Source organism: Salvia splendens, chromosome 1, assembly GCF_004379255.2.
Source record: "Salvia splendens isolate huo1 chromosome 1, SspV2, whole genome shotgun sequence".
Lineage (NCBI taxonomy): Eukaryota > Viridiplantae > Streptophyta > Magnoliopsida > Lamiales > Lamiaceae > Salvia > Salvia splendens.
Window position 1 is genome coordinate 8,343,026 of NC_056032.1, and position 25,600 is coordinate 8,368,625.

At 41.3% G+C, this 25,600-nt stretch overlaps 3 protein-coding genes and 1 non-coding gene across 4 annotated transcripts; 1 reads left to right on the plus strand and 3 right to left on the minus strand.

Moving 5' to 3' along the window:
* Nucleotides 1-185: 185 nt before the first annotated feature.
* On the minus strand, nucleotides 186-1,689 carry LOC121811542 (probable glucan endo-1,3-beta-glucosidase BG3). The gene is made up of 2 exons (XM_042212424.1): nucleotides 1,538-1,689; nucleotides 186-1,391 (listed from the first exon to the last, which is right to left on the minus strand). The coding sequence occupies exons 1-2, from the start codon at nucleotides 1,617-1,619 to the stop codon at nucleotides 367-369; spliced, it is 1,107 nt and encodes a 368-aa protein (XP_042068358.1). The 5' UTR covers nucleotides 1,620-1,689; the 3' UTR covers nucleotides 186-366.
* Nucleotides 1,690-4,401: 2,712 nt separating this feature from the next.
* LOC121811541 (F-box protein At3g07870-like) lies at nucleotides 4,402-6,289 on the minus strand. Its single transcript, XM_042212423.1, has 2 exons — nucleotides 6,128-6,289; nucleotides 4,402-5,767 (listed from the first exon to the last, which is right to left on the minus strand). Exon 2 carries the CDS (start codon nucleotides 5,661-5,663, stop codon nucleotides 4,533-4,535), a length of 1,131 nt encoding a protein of 376 aa, XP_042068357.1. The 5' UTR covers nucleotides 5,664-5,767; nucleotides 6,128-6,289; the 3' UTR covers nucleotides 4,402-4,532.
* Nucleotides 6,290-14,854: 8,565 nt separating this feature from the next.
* Nucleotides 14,855-17,173, minus strand: LOC121811533 (F-box protein CPR1-like). Its single transcript, XM_042212417.1, has 2 exons — nucleotides 16,693-17,173; nucleotides 14,855-16,581 (listed from the first exon to the last, which is right to left on the minus strand). Exons 1-2 carry the CDS (start codon nucleotides 17,119-17,121, stop codon nucleotides 15,634-15,636), a joined length of 1,377 nt encoding a protein of 458 aa, XP_042068351.1. The 5' UTR covers nucleotides 17,122-17,173; the 3' UTR covers nucleotides 14,855-15,633.
* A 3,089-nt stretch (nucleotides 17,174-20,262) lies between these two features.
* Nucleotides 20,263-20,365, plus strand: LOC121758447. The gene has a single exon (XR_006041464.1). It is a non-coding gene; the product is annotated as a U6 spliceosomal RNA (small nuclear RNA).
* Nucleotides 20,366-25,600: the final 5,235 nt, after the last annotated feature.

Below are 25,600 nucleotides of genomic sequence, written 5' to 3' on the forward strand. Positions count from 1 at the left end.
GTATTATAATAAGACTCATTTATACTATCATAAATTCCATTAACGCACATTTAATTTTAAAATTCTATCATACATAAAATTAGTAGGAGTCTAGTTCCAATAGTTCCCGTTCACTCGTACCGAGTCAAAATGGGACGGGAAGACAGAGTATTTATTTAGCATTGCTGTTAAAAGTTTAAAACAAATTTAAAAACAAGAGTGGAGCAGGAGCACCAATCTTAATTAGAAAAAACATGACACACAAACACAAACACAAGCATGGAGCTGTAGAAACACAGGTAGGGGTAAGCTCCTTATAGTTATAATACACGGCACGCCAAAAAAATAAAAGTAAAAGAAATAAATAACGATAAGGGGATGCATGAGCTAGCGGAAACGGAAGGGGAACTTGGGCTGGCCGTTGGGCAAAAAGATACCGAAGGTCCTATCGTAGGATGGGCCGGGCCTCAGATTCTCGTCGAACATTGAGACAATGTAGGTCTCTATAGGGCGGCCGGGCCTCATGGGCGTCCCGTTCCTCACCACCCGCATCAAATTGTTGATGTAGATTCTGGCGTTTTGGAGCGTGTTGATCGGCCCGTCGGTTAGAGCATCAGTACTACGACCCACGGTATGTCCATCTGAACCATGACCACTCGACCCCGAATGACCTCCGTCGGGATTTTTCTTCTCCTCGCCTATTCCATTGAGGGACAGCGGTGGCGCCTGGGCGATGATCTTATCCACCGCCGCGATGAACGCGTCGTAGATCACGTAGAAGAGATTGTCGTAGTAGACGCCGCCGAGGACAACGCCGCTGTTGGGCTGCAGGAGCGCGAAGGAGAGGTTTATGTTTCTGCGATCGTTGAGGTAGGCGTAGAAGGGGAACACGTTGAAATGCATTGGCGCGCCAGTCTCCGTCACGAACTCCACGATCGGCCTAATGAACCAGTTCACGCTGCACTTGAACCTGGCCGCCTGCGGGGGACTATAACGGGTCAGTAGGTTTATATTGATGGACGTGGAGACCTTGATCTGCCCTCCGAGCCCCGCGGTGCGGACGGCGCGGTACACGTTCTGCATCGCTGGGAACACGAAGGGCCCCAGCTCGGAGGCAGGCTCGATCTCGTTCCCGACGATGATCTGGCGGAAGGTGACGTTGGGGAAGCGGAGGATGTTGCGGCGGACCCAGGAGGTGGCGGCCTGGGGGCAGTTGGCGAGGTCACGGAGGTCGGAGTGGGCCACGCCCATCATGAGGCGGATGTTGGTGCCGTTGAGGGCGCGGAGAGTGGGGCCGTGCGGGTCGAAGAGGCGCATCCTGCGGATGTTGTTCCGCTGGTATAGGCGCACCGTGGCGGCTGAGCTGGGTAGGTTGTTACCCAGTCTTCCGTAGAAAGTGCCCACCTGCCCAGCTGCATGCATATGCCAACAAACATATTTTTTTTTTATGTACTCCATATACCAAATTTTAATAGTAAGCATCAACGAGAAAGAAATGTATAATGCCATCATATTAAGTAGACATATATGGAGGAAGGGGAATGAAGAGATTCATAACCTGTGAGATGAAAGGAGGTGAGTATGAGGAGACAGGATAGGAGCATTGTAAGTTTGAAGTTATTGTCAGTGGAAGCAGCCATGGAGAATCCAAACAAAAAAAGACCAATGATTTTCTGTGAGTTGCATTACTTATGTCCCCGAAACTCGTTTTTATAGAATGAATAGTGATTCCACTTTACATGGCTTAACTGTGCTTCACGTTCAAAGGGTAAATTGGTGACACTGAATTTTTATCAAATCCGTATTCATCCAGCGTTAAAATGATTTATTTACATTTATCTCCCATATATTTTTATAAAATTGTACTAAGTAGAAATTTCACTCAACTTGGAATTTTTAAGAATAATAAATATATGTAGTCAAAATTTCTAAAAATTCAATGTTTATTTTTCAGAGACATGATTTAAAGTTTACTCAAAATAGTAACTTAATTTAGTAACAATGATTGGGGAGTGAAGTTCATGAATTGGCTGCACAACTTTTAGCTGAGTCATTGTATCGTATAACCGAATTTTGTTTCAACATACAACTCTTTTTTAGTTTGGCTGTGGATTTATGTAGCTTAGCTGTAGCTGTAGCTGCGCGCTCAAAATTGTTAGGCCATCTACTACGTTGTCTCTATACCGTCTCTTAACTACTATTTGACCAATATTTGAGGGCCCCACTGTCCCTTTTTTCCCCATCCCTTAACTAAGGGACGGAACCTGCAACGCTCCGTCCCTTAACCGTCCCTTATTCCGTCCCTTAATTACTATTCATTCAATTTCATTTTTTTTTTTTTCAACCCAATTCAATTTAAACAAACACAATTCATTAAAATTAAAACAATATTACAGCATAAAATAAAAATACAACTTAAAATTTTTAAAAAATATATTTAAAATCTTAAAAAAATAAAAATGACGTAATTTAAAATACAATTTTATATGGACATCCTTGAATGTTTTATGTTTCACTTTCGATGTGGGACAAAATCATTCTTGGATGTCTCTATAAAAGAGAAACAACCAAGAATGATTTTGTCCCACATCGAAAGTGAAACATAAAACATTCAAGGATGTCTCTATAAAAGAAGAACAACCAAGAATGAATTTATCTCACATCGAAAGTGAAACATAAAACATTCAAGGTTGTCTCTATAAAAGAGAAGCAACCAAGAATGACTTTGTCCCACATCGAAAGTGGAACATAAAACATTCAAGGTTGTCTCTATAAAAGAGAAGCAACCAATAATGACTTTGTCCCACATCGAAAGTGAAACATAAAACATTCAAGGATGTCTCTATAAAAGAGAAACAACCAAGAATGATTTTATCTCACATCGAAAATGAAACATAAAACATTCAAGGTTGTCTCTATAAAAGAGAAGCAACCATGAATGACTTTGTCCCACATCGAAAGTGGAACATAAAACATTCAAGGTTGTTTCTATAAAAGAGAAGCAACCAAGAATGACTTTGTCCCACATCAAAAGTAAAACATAAAACATTCAAGGTTGTCTCTATAAAAGAGAAGCATCCAAGAATGACTTTGTCCCACATCGAAAGTGGAACATAAAACATTCAAGGTTGTCTCTATAAAATAGAAGCAACCATGAATGACTTTTCCCACATCGAAAGTGGAACATAAAACATTCAAGGTTGTCTCTATAAAAGAGAAGCAACCAAGAATGAGTTTCATAAATTCGCAAGCCCATCAAATATATGTGGGCTATTACGAATTTCTTGTATTTAATTATTTGTAAAAATTGTTTTTAAATATAAAAACAATTTTTATAAATAAAAAGTATTTTTTTAAAAAATTCGATTTTTTTTAAAAAAATATGATTTATTGCGTCATCCGTGACGACGCCCACTCGCGGGCCAGCTAGTGGGCGTCACGCATGCATAGGGGGCGCGTCACGTCGCCCGGGAGCGTGACGGGCCGGCGCGTCTCTTGTCTCGCGGATACGGGCTACGGGACGGGCTGGGGACGGGCTACGGGACGGGACGAATGTTGCAACGCGTCCCGCGGCGGAACCGTCCCTCCGGGACGGAACGCGGGCTGCGCGCAGGACGTGTAGTGGATGCTCTTACTCCACTTTATTTGAATAATCATTATTCAACTTTGATTTAACATTCTATATAATTTGAACTTTGATAAAGTCACAATCACGCAAAAATTACGACAGTTGTTCTTTGCCAAATTACACCTGAAACAACAATCAATTAAAAAACTTAGTGAATGCTAAATTTTCTAAATTTGAGTTTGAGAGTTCGAAATGATAATTTTCTTAGTATTGGACCTGGTGATGGATACTACAATAATACAATAACTTTACGTACAAAAATAAGAAAAGAATTGATTGGTGGAGCCTATGCTCCTTTTTTAAAAGTAATAACATTAGTAGAACATTGATGAGCATATCAGTCTTTGCTTTTCACTAAAGTTGCATTCCACTCACTAATTTGTAATGTCACTTATTATTTTAATTTGATGATGGTTAACTTTATTTACGTAGCATCATATCCATTCTATATCTAATTAGAAGGACAGTCATGATTTCAGAAAAGTAGATAAAAAAAAACATTATAATACATCAATCATTGTTAATCACATTTGGATTTTTTGTGTAGTCTATGTACTGTTGTCAATTTAATCCGACAATTTTACTTTATACATATTTTAAAGTTGTGTACTATTCTTCTTCAAATTTGCTTTTTCCGAACCCTGCTATCTTTCTTTAGGTAAGTGGAGATAATGTACTACTCTAAAGTTTTATCCCATATTAAAGTCGAAGGATATTTTTCTCTCTTCTTTAATTCACTCATCTCTTTTTAATTACTTTATTTACAAAAAATCTATTCTAAAATGAATCTGGACTAATAATAAAAAATTTAATTGGATTATTAGAACAAATACATTGCGCATCCTGATACAGCTTGTCGCAGCTTGAAGTCTGAGCATATTACAACTAATAGGAATATGCCTACCTTAAGTAAGAAGCTTCGAGCTCAGAACAAATTCACGTCCTCAATTTCGAAACCTCTCAGCGACATAAAGCTCGGGGTGTGGAGGATTGCATCGATCCGGGCATGATTTCTGCCACGGGCCTCAAACATTTCAATCTTATGCGTAGTTTTCGTCTTGTCTGAGTAGTAGAACAGGACAAAGTCTTCACATTCCATCAAGATGTCACCATCTTCGAAAACTTTGATCGGGAAAACAAGGACATAAGCTCCACAAAGATTGGGATCTTTGCTGATGATGTACTCTTTTGCCCAAGACGTCTCAACCCTATATTCCCTCATCACCCAGATAACAATTTTGTCTTCAGATGAATTATCACATAAGCATAGGCTACCTGCCAGAACTGACAGGTTCCCGACAAACCCTCCATTCGCCATAAGAGGGGGATGAGAGAAGGTGGTGAAAAACTCTGTTTCAAGATCAAAGCAAGAAATCTGTGATGGGGCATTTGGATCTACCACCAACCAGTGAAGATTTCCATTAAGAAATATCCCAAATGTATCATACATTAGCAGGGCACCAGGTATGATGCTTCTCCATGTTCGTGTTCCAAGAGTGTATACCTCACATTGAGATTTGGTAACTCTAAGTGAATCCTCTGTTTCTAGATCATAGTCGTAGACAATCCTAACCACCTTATGTTGGCTGGTCACCCTGGACACTCCAAATCCATACGCAACGATTTGAGATAACGAGTAGACAGAGTCCACGTCTGGGCGGAGCTTGATGTAGTGCCGTGTTATAGGGTTGCAAATGTAAAGATCAGAAGGTTGGTCACCGGTAAGAAATAGCAACCCATTAGCTGAACCTCGTATCACTTCCGCAAAAGGGAAAGCAAACTTGGTGACCAATCTGTAGCGGAGATGATGGTGTTCAAGATCAAGGCTGTCTTCAAATTCAAAAATTTCGTACGAGTTAGACTCCACACAAGACCGGACAACAGCCATCCCCGGGACTGACTTAGAAAGATGAGACTTCACAAACTCGTGAGAGTTGAGCAGCTTCAGCCATGACTTGCAAACACACTTGCAACTAACAATAGCTCTAGGGGGGAGTCTCGAGAGGATATCAGTGGTGATTTCTAATGGTAAATTTGCAAACAATTCTTTCCTCATTTCGAGTTTGTTCTGGCTTTAGTCCATAAAATGAGATTCTGAACTATATATCCAGATCACTGTCGTCTACAAATTTAATCCCAATTTATTCATCATTTCTCTACCTAAAAGAACAGACAGCAGCAGTATTAGAGTGTGGATCTAAGAAATTAAACGTATGTTTGATATCTTATCAATTTCTAACACCAAATCGCTTCAAGCTAGGGCTAGGCCTTTAAACAAAATACCAAATCAAAATTGGGCGTAATAAGCAGCCATAATCGGTTAAAACAGAATCTGCAACATTTCTTCAAAATTATCTTGCCACAAATCCAAAAAAACGCAATCGAATAAACAATGGAAGCTAAGCATATGGAAGAATCCAGAATCATATAGCTCAGACCAAAATCAAATTTTCTGAAAAATAACGTCGAAAATAAATGAACGAGCAGAGCTGCGAGATGTTGCGACCCGAGAAAACTTACCTGCTCCGCCGTGATTTCAGATTTCCAATGAGTTAGGGCGGCGGTGGCGGCGTGCTTCCGCGAATATAAAAATGGAACGATTACGATAGGATTCAGCTAAAATTTTGTAGCAGTTGTGACTGGTGAGTGGTAACGGTTGGTTGAAATTAATAGACTAAAATCCAGTTTTGTCCCTTATGTTTTCCCGAAGATTCTTTTGGATCTCTTATGTATTTTAACCTTTTGCTCCCTAATATATTATTTTGATACATTTTAATCCTAAACAAGATCACAAACTTAATAAATGGGACCCGAAAAGAACTTTATGGAAAATGTATTGGACCAAAATTGAACTTTAATCTTAGATTATAATTAAATTATTAAATTGATCAAACATTTTGACTATTAATTTTAATATAAAATACTTATTTTAGATCAAAATAATATGTTTGGACCAAATAAAATGACATTATTTTGTCCAACGATGTTTTGTTGTCACATTATATTAGTAGTATTACTTTTATTTTAAACATTTTAGGACAATTTTGAAAATTTAAAAATTTATGAAGTTATATTTTTATTTCTAAATTATAGGATTGGCCAGAAGTGATCAAAATTATGATTTAAATATTAATATCTCAATAATTTATTACTAGTACAATAGAACTTGAGAATACAACAAGAAAAGAAAAAGATGTCTATAAACTAAAAAGTAAGAGCATCCACGATAGTGGACTAGCGCGTTAGTCCGCGCGCTAGTCCACTATTGTGACCGGCTAGCGGTTAACGGACTAGCGCGACGGACGACCTCTTGTCCGTCGGATATGGCGCTAGTCCCCTATTGTGGGCTCCCGACGGACTAGTGCACGGACTAGCTATTTTTTGATTTTTTTTTTCAAAACTCTATATATACTGCTTGTTGCAGTTCATTTTCATTTGCACCACTTGTATTAACGAGTTTCTCTTTTCTTACTCTACATTTCTCTCTACATTTGGAAATGGCTGATGCGGGTGGTAGTGGTGGGGATGCTGATGACTAACGAAGAGGTGTGGGCTTATACGTCCCGGGAGATAAATCGCCTGATACAAGCGGCCTTGCAGCAGCAGCAGCAGCCGGCGGTACCTCGCCCCATCCATCATCGAGTTGTAATTCCCCATGACCACATCGCTGCACACCAACGGTTGTGGGACAACTATTACGCTGAGCAGCCGTGGTTTGGGGACAACTTTTTCAGGCGACGTTTTAGGATGCATCGAGATCTATTTATGCGTATCGTGAAGCTTTAGAGCGTCGGTACAAGTATTTCCGGTTCAGGTTGGATGTGAGAGACAGACCCAGTCACTTGCCTACACAGAAGTGCACTGCCGCAATCAGTCAGTTGGCTTACGGAGGCGCGACCGACATGTTCGACGAGTACCTCCACATCGGCAAGACGACTGCCCGCGATTGTCTCCAGTATTTTTGTCAAGGCGTCATTGAGATAAGGGATAGGTATCTTCGGAAGCCTACCCCCGAAGACTGTCAGGCTCTGATGCAGATGCACGGGAATATGCACAGGTTTCCGGGGATGTTGGGCAGCATAGATTGTATGCATTGGAAGTGGAAGAACTGCCCCACCGCCTGGAAAGGGATGTACACGGCCGACTTCAAAGGCAAGAATCCCACAATAATCCTCAAAGTCGTAGCTGACTACAAAGAAGATCTACTTTGCGCAACGACAAGAGTCGGCGCGCAAAGATGTAGAACGGGCATTTGGTGTGTTCCAGGCTCGATGGGCGACGGTAAAGGATCCAACACGGTTGTGGTATGATGACTGCATTGCTGATGTCATGTACGCGTGTATTATCATGCACAACATGATCGTCGAACAAGAATGTGCAGAACTGACTGATTGGACCAATGAAGATGCTGATGCTGTCGGTCCAAGCCACGGCGTGGCCACAACAAATCTACGAATGGGGATACCTCACGAGGACGTCGATCGGGTCCGTGCATTTGCCGACATGCGCCAACAAGAAGCCCATATTCGACTCCAGAAGGATTTAATTGAAGAGTTGTGGGCGCGAAGGAGCGTACATTGATATTTATAATGTAATTTGCGGAAATCGTTGTTTTTTTTTGAATTGTACTTTTTAATTTTTTAAATATTTTGATTATGTATGTTTTTTTTAAACCATTTTATATAGTATTCGTGTTGAAATTTTAATTCTGTATTTGTGATTTTGTTTGTTGGGATGTCCTAGTGCTAGTCCACTATTGTGCAGTAGGATGTCCTAGTGATGTGGCAGTGCAGTGGCTAGTCTGAAATCTTAATGACGTGACAGAAGGTGTTTTTGGCTAGTCCTAGTGCTAGTCCGCCCGTTCTATTGTACATGCTCTAAGGGCCAAATGTGGTTCTAAACATATGGCGTTTTTATAATTTTGGTTCTAGACATTGAGTTTAGAATTATTTCGTCCTATACATTTGAAATCGGGTCTGACTCAATCCAAAATGGATGGCACCGTGAAAAATAAACGGTCAACGATTGTTTAGCCAATTTTGACCCATTTATGCATTTTAATTACAAAATTTAATTTTTATAAAAAAAATAAAAATTATTATTCTTGAAAAACTATACAAACAAGCCTTCTTCTCTTTCTTATTCAATTTCACACGAATCTAATTATAAGACTATACAAAGTTTAGGTTGGAGTTGTTGCTTGAATCTAATTATGAGACTATACACAAACTAGAACCAGATGTTCAAGGAAATGTGAGAAACCTATTCCTTGAAGCCTCATTTTCAACGAAGAAGACTCAATGAAGAACATGAAAGCTTTTAACTCCAGTTTTGCAGAATCAAACAAATATTAGCCAATAATCATCTCTAAGCTGCAAACTGATATCATACATCGTTATCAAGGCTATTCTAATTTCTAAACAAATCACAGACTCTTTCACCAAATACAATGTAGCAACAAAATTGAGAATACTTCTGCAACTATGCTACTCTCAACCACTGAATTTACCAGTAAACTATTAAAACATCACAAACTCAATTTAAATAAAACGAAAATAACTTCATTTAACATATAAATCTGTCAAAATCAGTAAAATTATGGTGGAAAATTGTCATAATTCTACATTAATAGTACAATTTAAAAGCAAGCGATAAATTATCCTAATACTCTACCTTAAACACCCAATCGAATCCAATCGAAGCTACGAGAATCCCAAAACCATCTTCCTCCTCCTCCTCATCATCGTCGGACCACCAAACTGTTAAGGAGAAACTCCCCCAACGACGATTAATTCCTTCGAGAAGTCGGGGGAACCTTTGCCCGACGATCAATCGCGATAAGAATAGGGTTTAACGTAAAGCAAGAAAGATAGTGTAAAAATATTTTATTCGTTGACGGTGAAATAAAATACACACCTATTTATATCTAAGGACTCTAGGGTTGATTCGACCTATGATCCGGGAAAGAATCAACGAAGAAAACCCGAAAAGGAGCTTAAAGCCCACTCAACTCAAAATATTCAATAAGTAAATAATTGCCATCAAAATAAAGCAACAAAAATAAAAATACTAACTAAACCAAAATAAGACTCGATTACTCTGCTTCACTTCCGGCTGGTGGAGAAGTCGGCCAGGTGATCCGGCGGCCGTCTCTGGCGGCGCGGGCGATCCTTCCCGATCGTTCTCTTCGGCTCTTTGTCGACCATCCCTGATGTATCGAAATCCAACTCTTCCATCAGTTGCTCTGGTCTCGTCTCTTTGAGCCTCGCAGAGGGCTGCACGGGTTGCACCGTATCAACTCCTCCCCCCTTAAAAACCTCCTTGTCCTCAAGGAGCAGCCCCGGGAACCTACTTTGCACCACCGTCACAGGCTCCCAGGTCGGTGCGGCTCCCCCATCATCATCCCATTCCAGTAACACCTCATCAACAGTAGCTCCCTCGCTTAACAGTTAACACCACTCGCCGATCCAAGACCCGCCTCGGCTGGACCACTGGTCTGCTATGAGCGAACGCAAGTGGAAAAGTCGATGTGTTGCGAAGCGCACTCTCGACAAACGGTTTCAACAAGCTTACATGGAAGACGTTATGCACCCGGCTCCCTTCCGGCAGCTTCAAACGGTACTCCACCTGCCCGATTCGCTCGAGTATCTCAAACGGGCCATAAAAACGCCTCGCCAATTTAGTAGATAACGGCCGTGCCACGGAGTGTTGCTTGTATAACTGCAATTTCAACAACACTCTGTCCCCTACTTCGAATTCCACCTCTCTGCGATGCTTATTCGCAGCCGCACTCATCCGTTGTTGAGCACGCTCCAAGTTTTTCTTCAACATCACAATTAGCTCCCCACATTGTCTTATCATCACTGCAACGTCCGGAGGGTGGTGGCCGACGGAGGTGCCGCAATCAGCGACGGTGGCTCCCTGCCATAGAGGGCGGTGAATGGGACGTCCCCAGCCCTTCGCGATAGAAGCAATTCAAGGCCAGCTCTGCCCACGGGAGGAAATTCGCCCACTTGGACGGTTTGTCCGCGGTAAAAGCCCTCATGTACTGTTCTAGGCCACGATTACGCACCTCTGTTTGCCCATCAGACTGCGGGTGGTAGGCGGTTGAAAAATGGAGCTTCGTGTCGCTCAAACGCAACATATCCTCCCAAACCGCATTCAAGAACACCGGGTCACAGTCAGATACCAAAGTTTTCGGAAATATGTGATGCTTCACCACCGTATCTATGAAGATGGATGCCACCTTCAATGCGTTATAAGTACTCGGCAGCGGTGCAAAGTGTGCATACTTGGTGAGGCGGTCTACCGCCACTAAAATAGCCATGTACCCCCGAGATTGTAGCAGGCCGGTGATGAAATCCATCGACACACCCTCCCAAACCCGAGACGGAATCGGTAGGGGCTGCAATAACCCTGCAGGCTTCTGTGTAGAATATTTCGTCGTTTGGCACTCATAGCAGACATTCACAAAAGTCTTCACATCTTTCCGCATCCCCTTCCAATAAAAGACTGTTGCTAGCCGTTTAAATGTGCGATCCACCCATGGGTGACCCGCGGTCGGCGACGCGTGATACTCTTGCAAAAGCAGCTCCTTCACCGTCGAATCTTGGCTAACATAGATGCGCCGCTTGAAATAGATCAGCCCCTCCGACATAGACACTCCCGGGTCAGCAGTTCCCAATTTCCACGCTGCCTGGAGCGCGATAAAATCCACAGAAGACTGCCAAAGAGGGCTAGGGATCGCCATCAGCAGGCGCGCATCCTCCCTTGGGTCGCCGTCCAGCGGCTGTTCTGCGGTCCTATCCCGCGACACCTGCGTCTCCTCCACATCTCTCCTGGATAACGCATCAGCCACCCTGTTCGAGACTCTCGTCTTGTACTCAATTCGGAACTTATACTCCATCAACTTTCGGACATAGAACTGTTGATCCGGCGTCTGGATTATTTGTTGCAACAATTCCTTCAAACTTTTTTGATCACTCTGAATCACAAATTCCCGACCCAACAAATATTGACGCCATTTCTGAACCGCCTCGACAATAGCGTAGAGCTCCTTATGATACGTGGAGGACACGCAGCGCTTTGGACCCAACTTCTTACTGAAAAAAACCAAGGGGTGTCCATCCTGAAGTAACACCGCCCCTATACCGAAGTCCGACGCATCCGTTTCCAAGTAGAAAGTCCTCGAGAAATCTGGGATGCGGAGGACAGGTGCCGACGACATCGCTGACTTTAATGCCCCAAAACTCGCCTCCGCTGTCAGAGACCACACAAAAGCATCCTTCTTCAACAGTTCAGTAAGCGGACCAGCGATGGACGCGTAATGCTCCACAAAACGTCTGTAGTACCCCGTCAGACCCAAGAAACCCCGCAGTTGCTCGATAGTCTTAGGGACCGGCCAAGACATCATAGCTTCGATTTTGGTTGAATCTGCCTTGAGATGGCCATCTGCAATGATATGGCCCAAGTACTCGACTGTGGTACACGCAAAGGTGCACTTTGAAAGCTTCACAAAAAATTGATTCGCTGCAAGAATAGACAAAACCTCGTTCAGATGGGGCACATGAGCCGGCAGCGTCGGGCTGTAAATCAAGACGTCGTCGAAAAAAATAATAATAAATTGGCGCAAGAAGGGCCTGAAGAGGGCATTCATTGCCGCTGGAACGTAGATGGGGCGTTCGTCAGGCCAAACGGCATAACTAAGAACTCAAAATGGCCGTCGTGGGTCCGGAATGCCGTTTTATACACATCTCCTTCGCACATTCGGATCTGGTGGTATCATGATCTCAGATCCAATTTGGAGAAAAATCTTGCTTATCCCAATTCATCGAATAACTCATCTGTGGTCGGAATCAGAAAGTTATCCGGCACTGTAGCTGCATTCAACACTCTGTAATCAATGCAAAATTGGAACGACCCGTCCTTCTTACGTATAAGCAACACCGGTGACGAGAAAGGGCTCTGGCTCGGGCGAATGATACCCGAATCAAGCATCTCCTTGACCTGGAGTTCGATCTCTATTTTCTGGTAGTACGGATACCTGTACGGCCGGACATTTACTGGCTTTGTCTGTGGAAGTAAATGAATCTTGTGATCAAAGATGCGCTTCGGAGGCATCCTCGAGGGTAACCCAAACACCCCGTTGTGCGACTCCAACACTGCCAAAATTTCATCCGGGAGGGCCTTCGGGAAAGAGGGCGACTTCGCCGCTGCCGCGTCGTGCGGCTGCTGATGTGGCAGGTGTACCAACTCAAAAACTTCCCCGGCGCCCTGCAATGTAAGTAAGGTTGAAAACTGCCGTAGCGAGACATTCTGGGCGATCGGCGGCACCAAATTCAGGCGAATATGCTCCCCATTCCTCACAAACTCCAACGTGTCTGTGTCGAAGTCGTTGGTCACACGACGGAGAGACTTCAGCCATGCTCTCCCTAAAATAATATCTGGCCCATGCACCGGCAGAATGTGCAGATCCACTAGAAACACATGCTTCTGAATGACGATTCTCGTTTGTTTACTAACCCATGAACATAGAAGAGATTCCGCATTGCCAACATAGACTCTGAAGGGGCAAACTCTCAGCAGCGGAAGGGCGAGCCGCTCAGCCACCCGAGGATGTAGGAAATCGTGTGAGCTCCCTATGTCTACCAAAACCCACCGACCCAAACAGCTCGATCGCGTCCTCCTTCTGACGACCCTCCAATGCGTATATATGAGATATGTCCGCCGTTACAATCTGCGTATCCTGAGGGACCTCATCCTCTTCACTCTCATCCTCTGAATCTCCATCCGCGCCCATGTACACCAAGAACCGACCCCGACAATTGTGGCCCGCTACCCACTTTTCCGGGCACCACCAACACAATCCCAAGCGCGATCTCTCTGCTCTCTCTGCTTGTGACAACCGAATAACAGGAAGTTTCGAGAACTCTGAGAATTTCAGCTGGGGTGGCCGTGAAACCTGCTGCTGGGGGGCCGACAGAGCTAACTGTTGCGACTGGCCGGGCTGCATGGGCTCGTAACGACCCCCAGATTGTCGCTGAAAGCCCCCTGCAGGCGACGGTCGATCGATGCAGCTGTCACACTCCACAGCTAAAGCCATAGAGGCTGCCACCGACGACGGATGTTGAAGACGCACTTGATTCTTCACCGGTTGCGTCAGGCCCTCTACATAGATAGGCAGGAGAATGTACTCTGGTACTCCCCTCACCCGATTCAGCATGGTCTCGAAAGTGGTATTATACTCTGCTAGAGACCCACCCCGTCTGACACAACTTCGCAATTAACCCAATAAAATTCTGAAAACACTGCGGGTCAAAGCGACGCCGCACATCCTCCAAGAAATCTTCCCAGTTCGCATTCAGATTATTATCTCGGTAGTTAAATATCCACTCCGAAGCCGGGCCCTCAAACATCATGACCACGTAATGCAATCGTTGATCCTCCGGTGTATCCATATGGTTAAAGTAGTATTGAACCCTTGAAATCCAATTCACTGCCTCAGACCCGTTGAAACGAGGTGGCTTCATCTTTTCATAGTGCGGTTTCTCCTATCGCTGATGATCGTACCGCATAAGGTCCGAATACTGCCCAACATCCCGTTCACCCGATGGAATATCCCAAGCCGATTGCTGCACGCCGGTACGCCCCTCCTGCCGATATGTCGGATAATCCCAGGCTGACGGCTGGCTGCTTCTATTGGGTGCCCCACCGTATCCGGGTGATGCCCAGGGTGAAATCTCCAACGACGCTGACCTTTGCGGACCCCGGTTTGTCGATGGCCCCGCAAACCCTAGTGGCGGCAGTGTAGTCGTGGATACCGCCGCTGTGTAGATAGGGTGCTGGTTCATTGAACCTCTCCTCCACCCCGAAGTCCCATCGTAAGGAGGATCAGGATCAGGTCGCGACCTTGGCGGCGCGCTTACGGGCTGTCGGCCCTCCGCATCCAGACGAGCCTCAACCCTAGCGATTGACGCCAGAATGTGTTCAAAGGCCAACGCCGGAGCATTCAACGGTGCTGACACTGCCGAAAGCGGCTCTAAGCCGGTGATAAACGGTGCTGTCGAAACAGAGGCTGAAACAGGATGCCCTCCCTCTAAAATCGACATGGTTCTCTGAGTACGTGATGAAAGCACCACTTGTTAAGGAGAAACTCCCCCAACGACGATTAATTCCTTCGAGAAGTCGCGGGAACCTTTGCCCGACGATCAATCGCGAAAAGAATAGAGTTTAACGTAAAGCAAGAAAGATAGCGTAAAAATATTTTATTCCTTGACGGTGAAATAAAATACACGCCTATTTATATCTAAGGACCCTAGGGTTGATTCGACCTGCGATCCGGGAAAGAATCAACGAAGAAAACCCGAAAATGAGCTTAAAGCCCGCTCAACTCAAAATATTCAATAAGTAAATAATTGTCATCAAAATAAAGCAACAAAAATAAAAATACTAACTAAACCAAAATAAGACTCGATTACTCTGCTTCACTTCCGGCTGGTGGAGAAGTTGGCCAGGTGATCCGGCGGCCGTCTCTGGCGGCGCGGGCTATCTTTCCCGATCGTTCTCTTCGGCTCCTTGTCGACCATCCCTGATGTATCGAAACCCAACTCTTCCATCAGTTGCTCTGGTCTCGTCTCTTTGAGCCTTGCAGAGGGCTGCACGGGTTGCACCGTATAACAAACCCTCTGCTTCACGGCATTCCTGAACTCTTAACACATCGTCTTCATCGAACCGTCCTCTGAGTAAGCGTCGTTGATCTGGACCGTCGCTGAACGACTTCTGCTTCTCTTCCGATTCCGCCTGCTTAGATTTCAGAGGAGCGGTAGCGGCAAGGGGGACGACATGTTGATTCGACAATTCTTCGGGAAAGAATCAACAAAGAAAACTCAAAAAGGAGAGTAAAGCCCAATTGACCCAACGTTCAAATAATCATTTATTCTAAAGCGGAAATAATCATTTGTTCTAAAGCAAATAATTATTTATTCTGAGGAAATAACCAAAGCAAATATGGAAAAAATAACTATTGTCTACTTCCCGCTGCTATCGCGGCACAAAGTCTCCGTACTTGGTCCGCGGCAGGACCTTCTTTTCCTGACCGACGACGAAGGCGTCGGACTCGCCTTCTCGTAATTCAGCACGGCCATCTCCTGGTTCCCCATAGACTCTTCCAACTCCTTGACCTCTTCAACATGCGTTCGAGTTGTACTCGTATGAACAACACTCTCCACTCCCAAACTTGTGAGTGAGAGAAAACTGGGAGTGAAAAGAATGGAGCCAGAAGCTATACCAAAGATTCCAACTTGTCCAACCGTCTCATTCTTGCCGGAGTAGTACAAGAGTTGGGTGTTTTCAAGCAACATCAAAATATCACCATCTTCAAAAACTTTGATTGGGTAAACAAGCTCCCACCCCTCAACATAAATTTCATCTCCGTCGTTCAACCTGATCGTATACTCTTTTGTCCAAGATTCCTCGACACCATACTCCTTCATCACCCAAATCACAGTCTCCTCTTCCATAGTCTGATCACACAAACACAGGCACTCCTCCAAAGTAGACAAACCCGGCATGAGCTCAAAGCTCTCTTGAAAAATGGGAGGAATCGACAAGTAGTTGAAGCTCTCCGTTTCAAGATCAAAGCAGGAAATCCACAATTTTTCATCGCAGTCTGATGCTACCCAGTGAAGATTACCGTTAAGGAACACGCATGAGGAACGATAAGTGTACTCGAGAAGGAGGGCACCAGGCTCCACGCGCCTCCACTGCCCTGTTCCTAGAGTGTGGACGTGGCATTCGGCTTTAGGTATCACCCTTCTACCTGAAAAGCTTCCATTGTTTCCCTGAACTATGACGGAGTCAAGGTAAATCCGAACCACTTTATATTGGTCACTTATTTTGCTCACGCCAAATCCATAACCAACAAAATCTGGATAAGCGTAACGAGACTCCCCAAGAATCTCAGGATAGTTTACTATCTGCAGGGAGGGACGGACGCAAAAAAAAATTAAGAAAGTAGTAGCTAAAATAAAAATATATTTTTGACAAAAAAGAAAAAAAGTTAAAGAAATATAGAAGACATTGACTACCTTTCGACATGGTTGGATTATTTCTTGAGAGCAATGGAGCTCGGTGTGTTCACGGGTGATCGGATTGCATACATAATGAGTTTCACCCGAACCCTGTAGAAAAAGAAAGCCGTTGGCGGAGCATATTATATTTGAGCTGTGAGGGAAATCAAACTTGGTGAGTCGATTGTAATGAAGATCGTGGCGATTGAGATTTTGATCATCGTTGAGTTCGAAGACTGCGAAGGAGGTTGAGTCTTCGTCTGCCGTCGAGAGAGCTAGGCAGGGGTCGGATTTAGCAAGATGGGATTTGACGAAGTCATCTGTTGCGAGGAGGTGGAGCCATGGTTTGCAGACACACTTGCTTATGGCGATGGTTCGAAGAGGGAGTCTCGAAAGGATGTTTGTGCTAATTTGTGATGAGAGATTTTTGAAGAAATCTCGTTTCATTTTTGGAGAGAGATTTAGAGAGTTTCTTGAAATACTGGTGATCGGGATTGCTGTCTATGTGGGGTATATGTAGAGACACCAACTTGAGACTTCTTCTAGTGTAAGATTTGAACAAGTCTCTTAATCTCTATGGTCATAGAAACGTCTTGTGAAAGATTTGAGCAGGTCAATGTTTCGACTAACAATCAAGAAAGCTTGCTCAACAAAACGCAGCTCAGTTACCCTCCAAATAATAGTACTCCATCCCTCCCGCGATACTTGCACTATTTTTCTTTTTGGGTGTCCCAAATTACTTGCACTCTTTTCATTTTTAGTAAAAATTAGAGTTCCCTTATCACACTTAATTAAGTTAATTTAATGACATTTACATTAATTAACAACCAACCCCACCAACCCCAATTCATTTCTAATTTACGTTTCTCTCTCTTCTCTGCAAATCCTAGAAACTCCTCCATTCTGTAAATCCTCCATTCTTTTCCGTCCACCACGATCCTAGAAAAACGTCTCCAACTATCTCTCTCTGTAAATCCTCCATTCTTCTCCGTCCACCAGTCGAAGTATCTCTGGCACCCATGTCAGATTCGTCACACGGACGAATCATCTCCGGCACTACCGCGTTCGAGTCGTCGAACAGAAGAACGGCCTCTGGCACCGGCGTCTCAGAGTCGTCAAACAACGTCTCCTGCCCCACCGTTTCCGATTCATTCACTGAAACAACTGGATCGGACCTCAAACTTTCAGAATCAGAAATTGGGACTGCAATAGCTCTTCTGAAAAGAGATCGATTCACGTTTCAGGAACGATGGTGTCCGTCTCGGACACCGTTGAGAGAAGAGATGGGGGGACGATATGAACAAGAGAAGAACGATTATTCAGGCCAAGATTTAGGGTTTCAGTTTTAATTTTGGGTTGGAATATGTTTCGTCTGATTTCATGAATTTCCTAATTGGTGTTCAATTTGTGTAGAGTGGAAGAGAATTCGGGAGAGAGACTAATGGGTTTTGGGTTTTGCTTCTTAAAAACAGTAACTACAAATTTTGGGGAAGAAAGATGAGGGAGAGAGAAGGGAGTATACGCAGATTCTACTTCACCTACTTTATTAGTCATTCTACTTAAAACACTAATTACTCATTCTTTAATCTCCATGCCGAAAAGTAAACGTTCGAGTAGTCCGGGATGGAGGGAGTACTAGACTACTAGTAAGTTAGAGATGCAGAGAAATATCTCAACGGCAAAAGAAAATACTATAAAAAACTCCCAACGGTGATTTCAGCTAATGAAAAATTCTGCTCAAAATAATGTTTCCCAAAGACATGCTCCCCCGTCCGCCACTAGGAGTCTCATTTATGAGCGGCACGGGTTTTAAAAAATGTTAAAAAAAGTGGGTAGAAAAAAATTAGTGGAATAAGGGTTCCACTTGTATATACTAGTTTTAAATGAAATGTGAGTGAAGTGAGTTAGTGGAAGGTGAGACCTTATTACCATTTATGGTAAAAGTGAACCGGGACTGCTATTCACGGGCGGACTAAAATGGAAAAACGAGACTCTTATTCACGGACGGAGGGAGTAACACTTAAGGACTGCTATTAAATTTTAGTCTCGATTCCAGTTAAAAAAAATAGCCCCAACCATACACCAAAACGCATCTCAAATCCCTCATTTTTGCATCTTTTTTAACACTAGGTACCCAAATATGGGGTAGCACTGTAGCTACTGTATAATTTGTGAAAAATTGCAAAACATCCCTTCGTATTTATGTATTTATTGGGGGAAGAAACATACCTGCGGCCTGATGAAGAGGAAATGGGGAATCAAGAACAGTAGATAGATAAACTACGGGTTTTGTTCGTATGAAGAAGACGATGGAGGCTTTATACTCGTGGTCCTCAATTATATATCAACTAAATAATTAGTAAAAAATTAAAATATTTAATTGTTAATTGTATTGATATTTGGTTATGTTTAGTATTAAGTACTAACTAGTATTAACACCCGTGCTATGCACGGTACATAAAAGTTTAAAATTATAAATACAAAATAAATGAATATATAAAACCATAAACCATTTATGCTATATCTTTCACCCCACTATTACATTCGTACGCACAAAAATAAAATGCATATACAAAATGCACAAATACACACAAAGTGACAAATGACAAAAAAAACTACACAGACATCTAAATTTTAGGGATGTCAATCTGGCCAACCCGTTCGGGTTCGGGCTAACCCGTTCGGGTTGTCGGGCCATTCGGGTGCGGGCTATTCGGGTTATGAATTTTTCGGGTTGTAAAAATTTAACCCTAACCCTAACCCTTCGGGTTTCGGGCTAACCCGTCGGGTTATTCGGGGCAAAGTGTTTTTAAAAAGCTCGCATAGTCAAAAACACTAAGTGAGCTACATATAAATTACTTTCATGTCAATCTATGTTCAAATTTAAAACTAAAGATATTAAAGTACGATAAGTATTCAAATATCACCAAGGTTTAGCCCATTACATGTTTAAGAGAAACAACGAAGTACAATTAAAATAAAGTCTAAGCATTTGAATGACGCTCTTCCACATCAATAACATCTGAAGCATCAACTGGATCATTGGCATCGAGCTCATAGTCTTCATCATCTATTAAAAAAAGATATTATATAGTTTTTGATAATTTAAGATAAAAAAAACTTACCAAAAAAAAGATATCATATAATTGTTGATAATTTAAGATAAAAAAAACTTACCATTGGAATATCCACGCAACCAATTACGTAAACAAATAAGAGCTTGCACTTTTTCAGGAAGGAGCCTATTTCTGTATTTATTTAAAACATGCGCTCCAATACTAAATGAAGATTCTGATGCTACCGTTGTTATAGGAATGCTTAGCACATCACATGCCATTGTAGACAGTTCTCCAAAGCGGGATGCATTATCCCTCCAATACTTGAGTAAATCAAGCTCACCATTTTCAGCCAGCTGACCTTCCTCCAAATAAACATCCAACGGTGACTTTGCTTCACAAGTTGCACCTGCTTGATTCTTATATATCTACAACATTAATATTAGAAAATAGTCAAAATCATAAATAAAACACAACTATAAATGCATGAAATATTTGAATAAAAATTAACTTACAAAAGTACATGAAATATGTCCCTTCGGGAACATCCGATAAAATTGGAATGATACAGAGAAGATTAGCATGGCCCCTGCGCAAGGATGACACGCATAAATCGAGAAATGGTCCTAATTTTTAAAGTACATGAAATATTAGAAAAAAAACTTACAGCAAAGTCGTCTTCCTCCCAATTCAACAATGCTTGATTAATTTCTCTTCCCCTTACTTCTTCACCCATGAAATCAAGTTCTCTGACTTGAGAACTAGAACTTCCACTACTAGCTTGAGGAACTTTAAATAAAGATACCCCAACACCCCTTTTCTTATACTCATCATATAAAACATACAATTTCATCTTCAGCTTCAAAATTTTATCCTTGCTTGTAAGAGTATCAATTCTTGAATAAAAATAGTCCAAAACTTTGAACTTCATTCTCGGATCAAGCACTGCTCCTATAGAGAGTATTTCACTATACTCTTTCCAATATTTATCAAATTTCAGTTTCATCTTAAGAGCCATAGACTTAACCACTGCATCTTGATATTCGGACATTTTATTCAATAAAGATGCAATCTTCCAGATTTCCATAAAATAGAGATTGGAAGTAGGGTATGATGAACCAGAAATTAAAGTAGTGATATTATAAAATGGCTTTAAGAATCTACAAATCACTTCTCCTCTTACCCACTCTTCCTCTGTCGGGCATTGCGTATAATTCAAATCTTCAAATCGCAACATATCAAAAACATGCCGGTATTCAAATATGTGGAATTCCAACGAGTAGGCACATCCAAACAAAGTGAAGAAGTGAATTCAACACCAAATTTTTGAGCACATTCCTTAAACTTCATCAATCTGCCTTCAGATGCTTTTACATATTTAACACTGCCTCTAATCTTTTCTATAGCATCACAAGCAACTTTTAACCCTTCTTGAACAATAAGGTTCAAGATATGTGCACAACATCTAACATGAAAATATTCACCCTTGCACAATAATGAGTTTTGTATTTGAAGTCTGGTCTTCAAAATTTGAACCATAGTATTATTGGCAGACGCATTATCCAATGTTAAAGAAAAAACTTTCTTCTCTATCTTCCAATCTACCAATATATCAAAAATCTTTTGAGCTAATTCGGGTCCACCATGCGGAGGAGGCATAGAACAAAAGGCAAGTATTTTGCTATTTAATTTCCATCTATCGTCCACATAATGCGCAGTCAAACAAATATAACCCGAATTAGTGCATGCTGTCCAAACATCCGAAGTTAAGCACAACATCCCAGAAAGATTATTCAGTCTAATCCTTAGTTTCTCCTTTTCAGAATTATACAAGTTTATCACATCAGAGGCATGAGTATTTCTCGAGATGAATTTTACATCAGAGTTCAAATAAGCGAGATAAGCTCTCACATGTTCAAATTCAACCCAATTCAATGGAAGATCATGTGCAACCGTTATCTTAGTCATCATCTCCCGACAAATTTTCGGGTCTATTACTTTAGACCTAGCATTTAACTTTCCCTCATGATCACGGAACATAACATTCAAATTTCCAAACATTGGTTTTTTCTTACACACCTTCAAATGACGACTAAAAGTAGAAGTTCCGTGTTTTGTACCTTCATATGTGTATACTTGATCACAGTGATTGCAAGTGACGGTAAACTTTCCATCCTTATTGGGCTCTTTTGCCTCCGTAAAGTGATTCCAAACGTCAGATGTTTTCCTTTTCTTAATTTTAGAATCATCTAGAATCTGTACATCTTCATCACTTTCCTGAATTCCCTCAACAAAACTTGGAGATGAGTCTTCCATATCGATCAACTGCAACATAAAAAGTAGAAAACAAAATCTATATATTAATAGAAGAGTGTTTTTATTAGATGGATATTTAGTAGAGCTGTCAAACTGTTGGGCCAACCCTTCAAATGTAGAATTTGTTCGGGTCGGGCCCGTTTTGACAGCTCTAGCCAGAACATGATCTACAGTGCAGATTGAGCAAGGAATTCGACAGTAACAAAGCAATTTCATCATGCTCTATGCTATGATTCATTGGTGTATTACTATATAGTCAAAAGAATTTGTGTACATATATATATGTAAGAACAAAAAAAATTGTATATTAAATTTCTTCTTCTTAAATTGGAGGAGGGTTTTTCTGTTTCTGAGATTCCTGTTTTTCTGCTTCTTTCATTCTCCACTCAAACTCCTTCCATTCTTCACAACTCATTGCTCGAGTCTAAAATAGAATGTCAATCCACAAATTTTTGAAGTTTGATTATTGTTAATTATGGTTCAAGAATCTTTAAATATTAAAATCAAAGTTTACTAAAAATAATAAAACTAAACTGTAAAAAAATAGCAAAATGTATAATAATTGGAGTAAATGTTAAAGAGGTAGAGAACTTTACCTTTGACCTCTGCTGCTTCTTATTTTCCTGTATGGACTCACCCTATATTTGAGAAATGATATTTATCTCAGTTAGTGAATTTTGTTGATATCCATCTAATAAAATAGCGTGAGGAGGATATAGCAGCAGGGGTGGTTCATACGAATCCAAACCCCAAACCCAAATATCTTTCCGAAAGAAATCTACTTTACTAATTATACCTCTTAATTCCAATTTTGGATCCACAATTTAACAATAGATTAGCATAAATTGAAGGAAATATCAGAGATGAAAGGAGACAGAAATCGTTGACCTCAAGTTGCTCCGGCGATCTCCGTCGTCGACAGTGAGGAAGGCGTGACTGAGATATTAAACTGAGATCACAGATTCACAGTTATTCCCTAGATGCGGACTGAGATTTGAGAAAGAAGGGAGTTGGATTTAGAAAAAGACGGCGCATTCATATAAGGTAAGAAACCCTAGATGAAGTTAAATCACTAAATATCAATATTATTATTTTTAAATAGCAACCCGATGGGCCAACCCGCAGCCCGACCGGGTCAGCCCGACCAACCCGAAAACCCGATCGGGTCAGCCCGAATAGCCCGATTTCAAATTCGGGCTACAAAATTGCAACCCTAACCCTATATTTTTACCGGGCTATTCGGGCTAGCCCATCGGGTCCGGGTTAGATTGACATCCCTACTAAATTTAATAAAATTTGGTGTTACTCCATAAATGTTTCATCCGAATACACCTGTGCTATGCACGGGACATCAAAGTTTAAAATTATAAATACAAAATACATGAATATATAAAATTTGGTACGGGACATAAACGTTTCACTTGAAAATTTGGTGTTACTCCATAAATGTTTCATCCGAATACACCCGTGCTATGCACGGGACATAAAAGTTTAAAATTATAAATACAAAATAAATGAATATATAAAACCATAAACCATTTATGGCTATATCTTTCACCCAACTATTACATTAGTACGCACAAAAATAAAATGCATATACAAAATGCACAAATACACACAAAGTGACAAATGACAAAAAAACACTACACAAACATCTAAATTTAATATACGTTTTGTTTTGTGAGAGATATATAACAAAGACACATTCAATAAAAACACGTGTAAGATGAGGAGAATCCTCTGCTGTGTTATACTATAACATAGCGGGGGTTGCTATGGTTAAACGTAACCACTATCGTTGTCCTTTATAACTAAGAAAAATTAAAAAATACTTGAAAATTTTATCGTCCATCTTGAGTTGAAGTAACACCAAATTTACGATCTAATATAAAGAAAATAATGTATAGTATGAGTTCGTATTAATAAAAATGTTAAGTGTGATGCAATATTGTTCTTGGTTTGATATTGATATTAATTTAGTTTTGCTTTTTTATCATTATTATTTGGTATTTTATTAATTATTATTTGGTTTAGCCAAATTTTATTTCAATCTGTGATAATATAGTTACATATTCCAATATTTTGAAAAATCTAAAAGGAGAAATATGAGTAATCAAAGTTAACTCAATTCTAACTATATACTATGAATTTAATTACTTAGTAAAAAAGACTTCAAAATTTTGTTTTCCCTCTGGAGTAGAAGTAACATCAAGTATACGATCTAACATCACGAAACTAACACATAGCATGTGTTCTTATTAATAAAAATGTTCTTGTGATGCAATATTGTTCTTTGTTTAATAATAACATTAATTTAACCTCACTTTTTATAATTATTTTAGTTTAGCCAAATTTAAATTTAATATATACATATTTCAAAATTTTGGAAAGTCTAAAAGATAGAAATATAAGTAAATCAAAGTCAACTCAATTCTAACTATATATATAAACTTAATTATTTATTAAAAAATTATTTAAAAAATATATATTATACAAAGTTCAATAAATAAAAAATGCAAATTAAAAACTGTATTTAATCAAGAAAGATGTACTATAAATTGATTATAGTTTTATAAGAAGTACTAAAAGCCTACTAAATATTAAACAAAAATTTCAAACAATATACAATAAATTAATAATATTCTAAAACCCTAATGCAACATGCGACGCCTCCATCTCTCTCAAGTTTCTCTCTCCCTCCCTCCTTCCTTCTCTTGCTTAACCGGCGGCGGAAATCATCTCCCCGGCCAGAGCACCGCTCCTTCTTCCTCACCGGCTCTCCTTCAACACAGCCTCGCCGCTCGTCCCGCCTGTCGCACCGCCTTACCCGTCGGGCATTCTCCCTTGCGACGCTGCTCTGCCTTACTTGCCATGGTCGACGCCTTCCTCTCCTTCTTGCGGTTCCACCTCTTGGCCACCGGCTTGTGGACTCCTCCACGCCACCCAATCGCCGTCGCCGGTCACCAACCCCTCTCTCTCATAACTCTCAGGTATCGGGCTTGCCGGTGTGCGAGTCCAGCCGCCATCGTCGTCGGCTCTCCTTCTCTTTATTCCGCTTCCGCCGCCGTCGACCCTCCTGCACCACCGCCGCCGCAGTAACCCATCCTGCACAGCGGCAGCGTCGCCGCTTCCCTTCGTCTCCGGCATCTCTCTCGTCGCCTCACCCGCCGGCTGTCGTCGGATTCCAAGCATAACCAAACCTGCTATACTGCAATCACAAAATTAGTCCACAAAATGCAGATTCTAGTCCATCTATTTAAAAGTATGAGAGAAAATAATATAAGAAAGACTCATATTATAAAAAATTTATTGTATCATATCATATCATATTTTGGTCATGTAATATCATATTTTGGTCGTTAACATGTTAAGCTAAATTGTACTATATTTAACTTACAGTTACTAACGATAGGCTGACTTTTTTTTGTATGACACGATAACCCGCACGATCATGTACAATGTTATTGAGTTGGGACCTCATAAGAATCCGATGATTTCGTGTTAGGTTAGGGTTTTTATATTTATCGGTTGACCTGATAACTGCCAAATCCACA

What these genes read in the sequence shown, in the direction of transcription:
- LOC121811542 (XM_042212424.1), bottom strand. Translation starts at nt 1,619, where the DNA reads ATGGCTGCTTCCACTGACAATAACTTCAAACTTACAATGCTCCTATCC. An exon ending in CACCTCCTTTCATCTCACAG is followed by an intron (nt 1,392 to 1,537) that starts GTTATGAATCTC and finishes ATATGCATGCAG; the next exon opens with CTGGGCAGGTGGGCACTTTC.
- LOC121811541 (XM_042212423.1), bottom strand. Translation starts at nt 5,663, where the DNA reads ATGAGGAAAGAATTGTTTGCAAATTTACCATTAGAAATCACCACTGAT.
- LOC121811533 (XM_042212417.1), bottom strand. Translation starts at nt 17,121, where the DNA reads ATGAAACGAGATTTCTTCAAAAATCTCTCATCACAAATTAGCACAAAC. An exon ending in TAATCCAACCATGTCGAAAG is followed by an intron (nt 16,582 to 16,692) that starts GTAGTCAATGTC and finishes CCCTCCCTGCAG; the next exon opens with ATAGTAAACTATCCTGAGAT.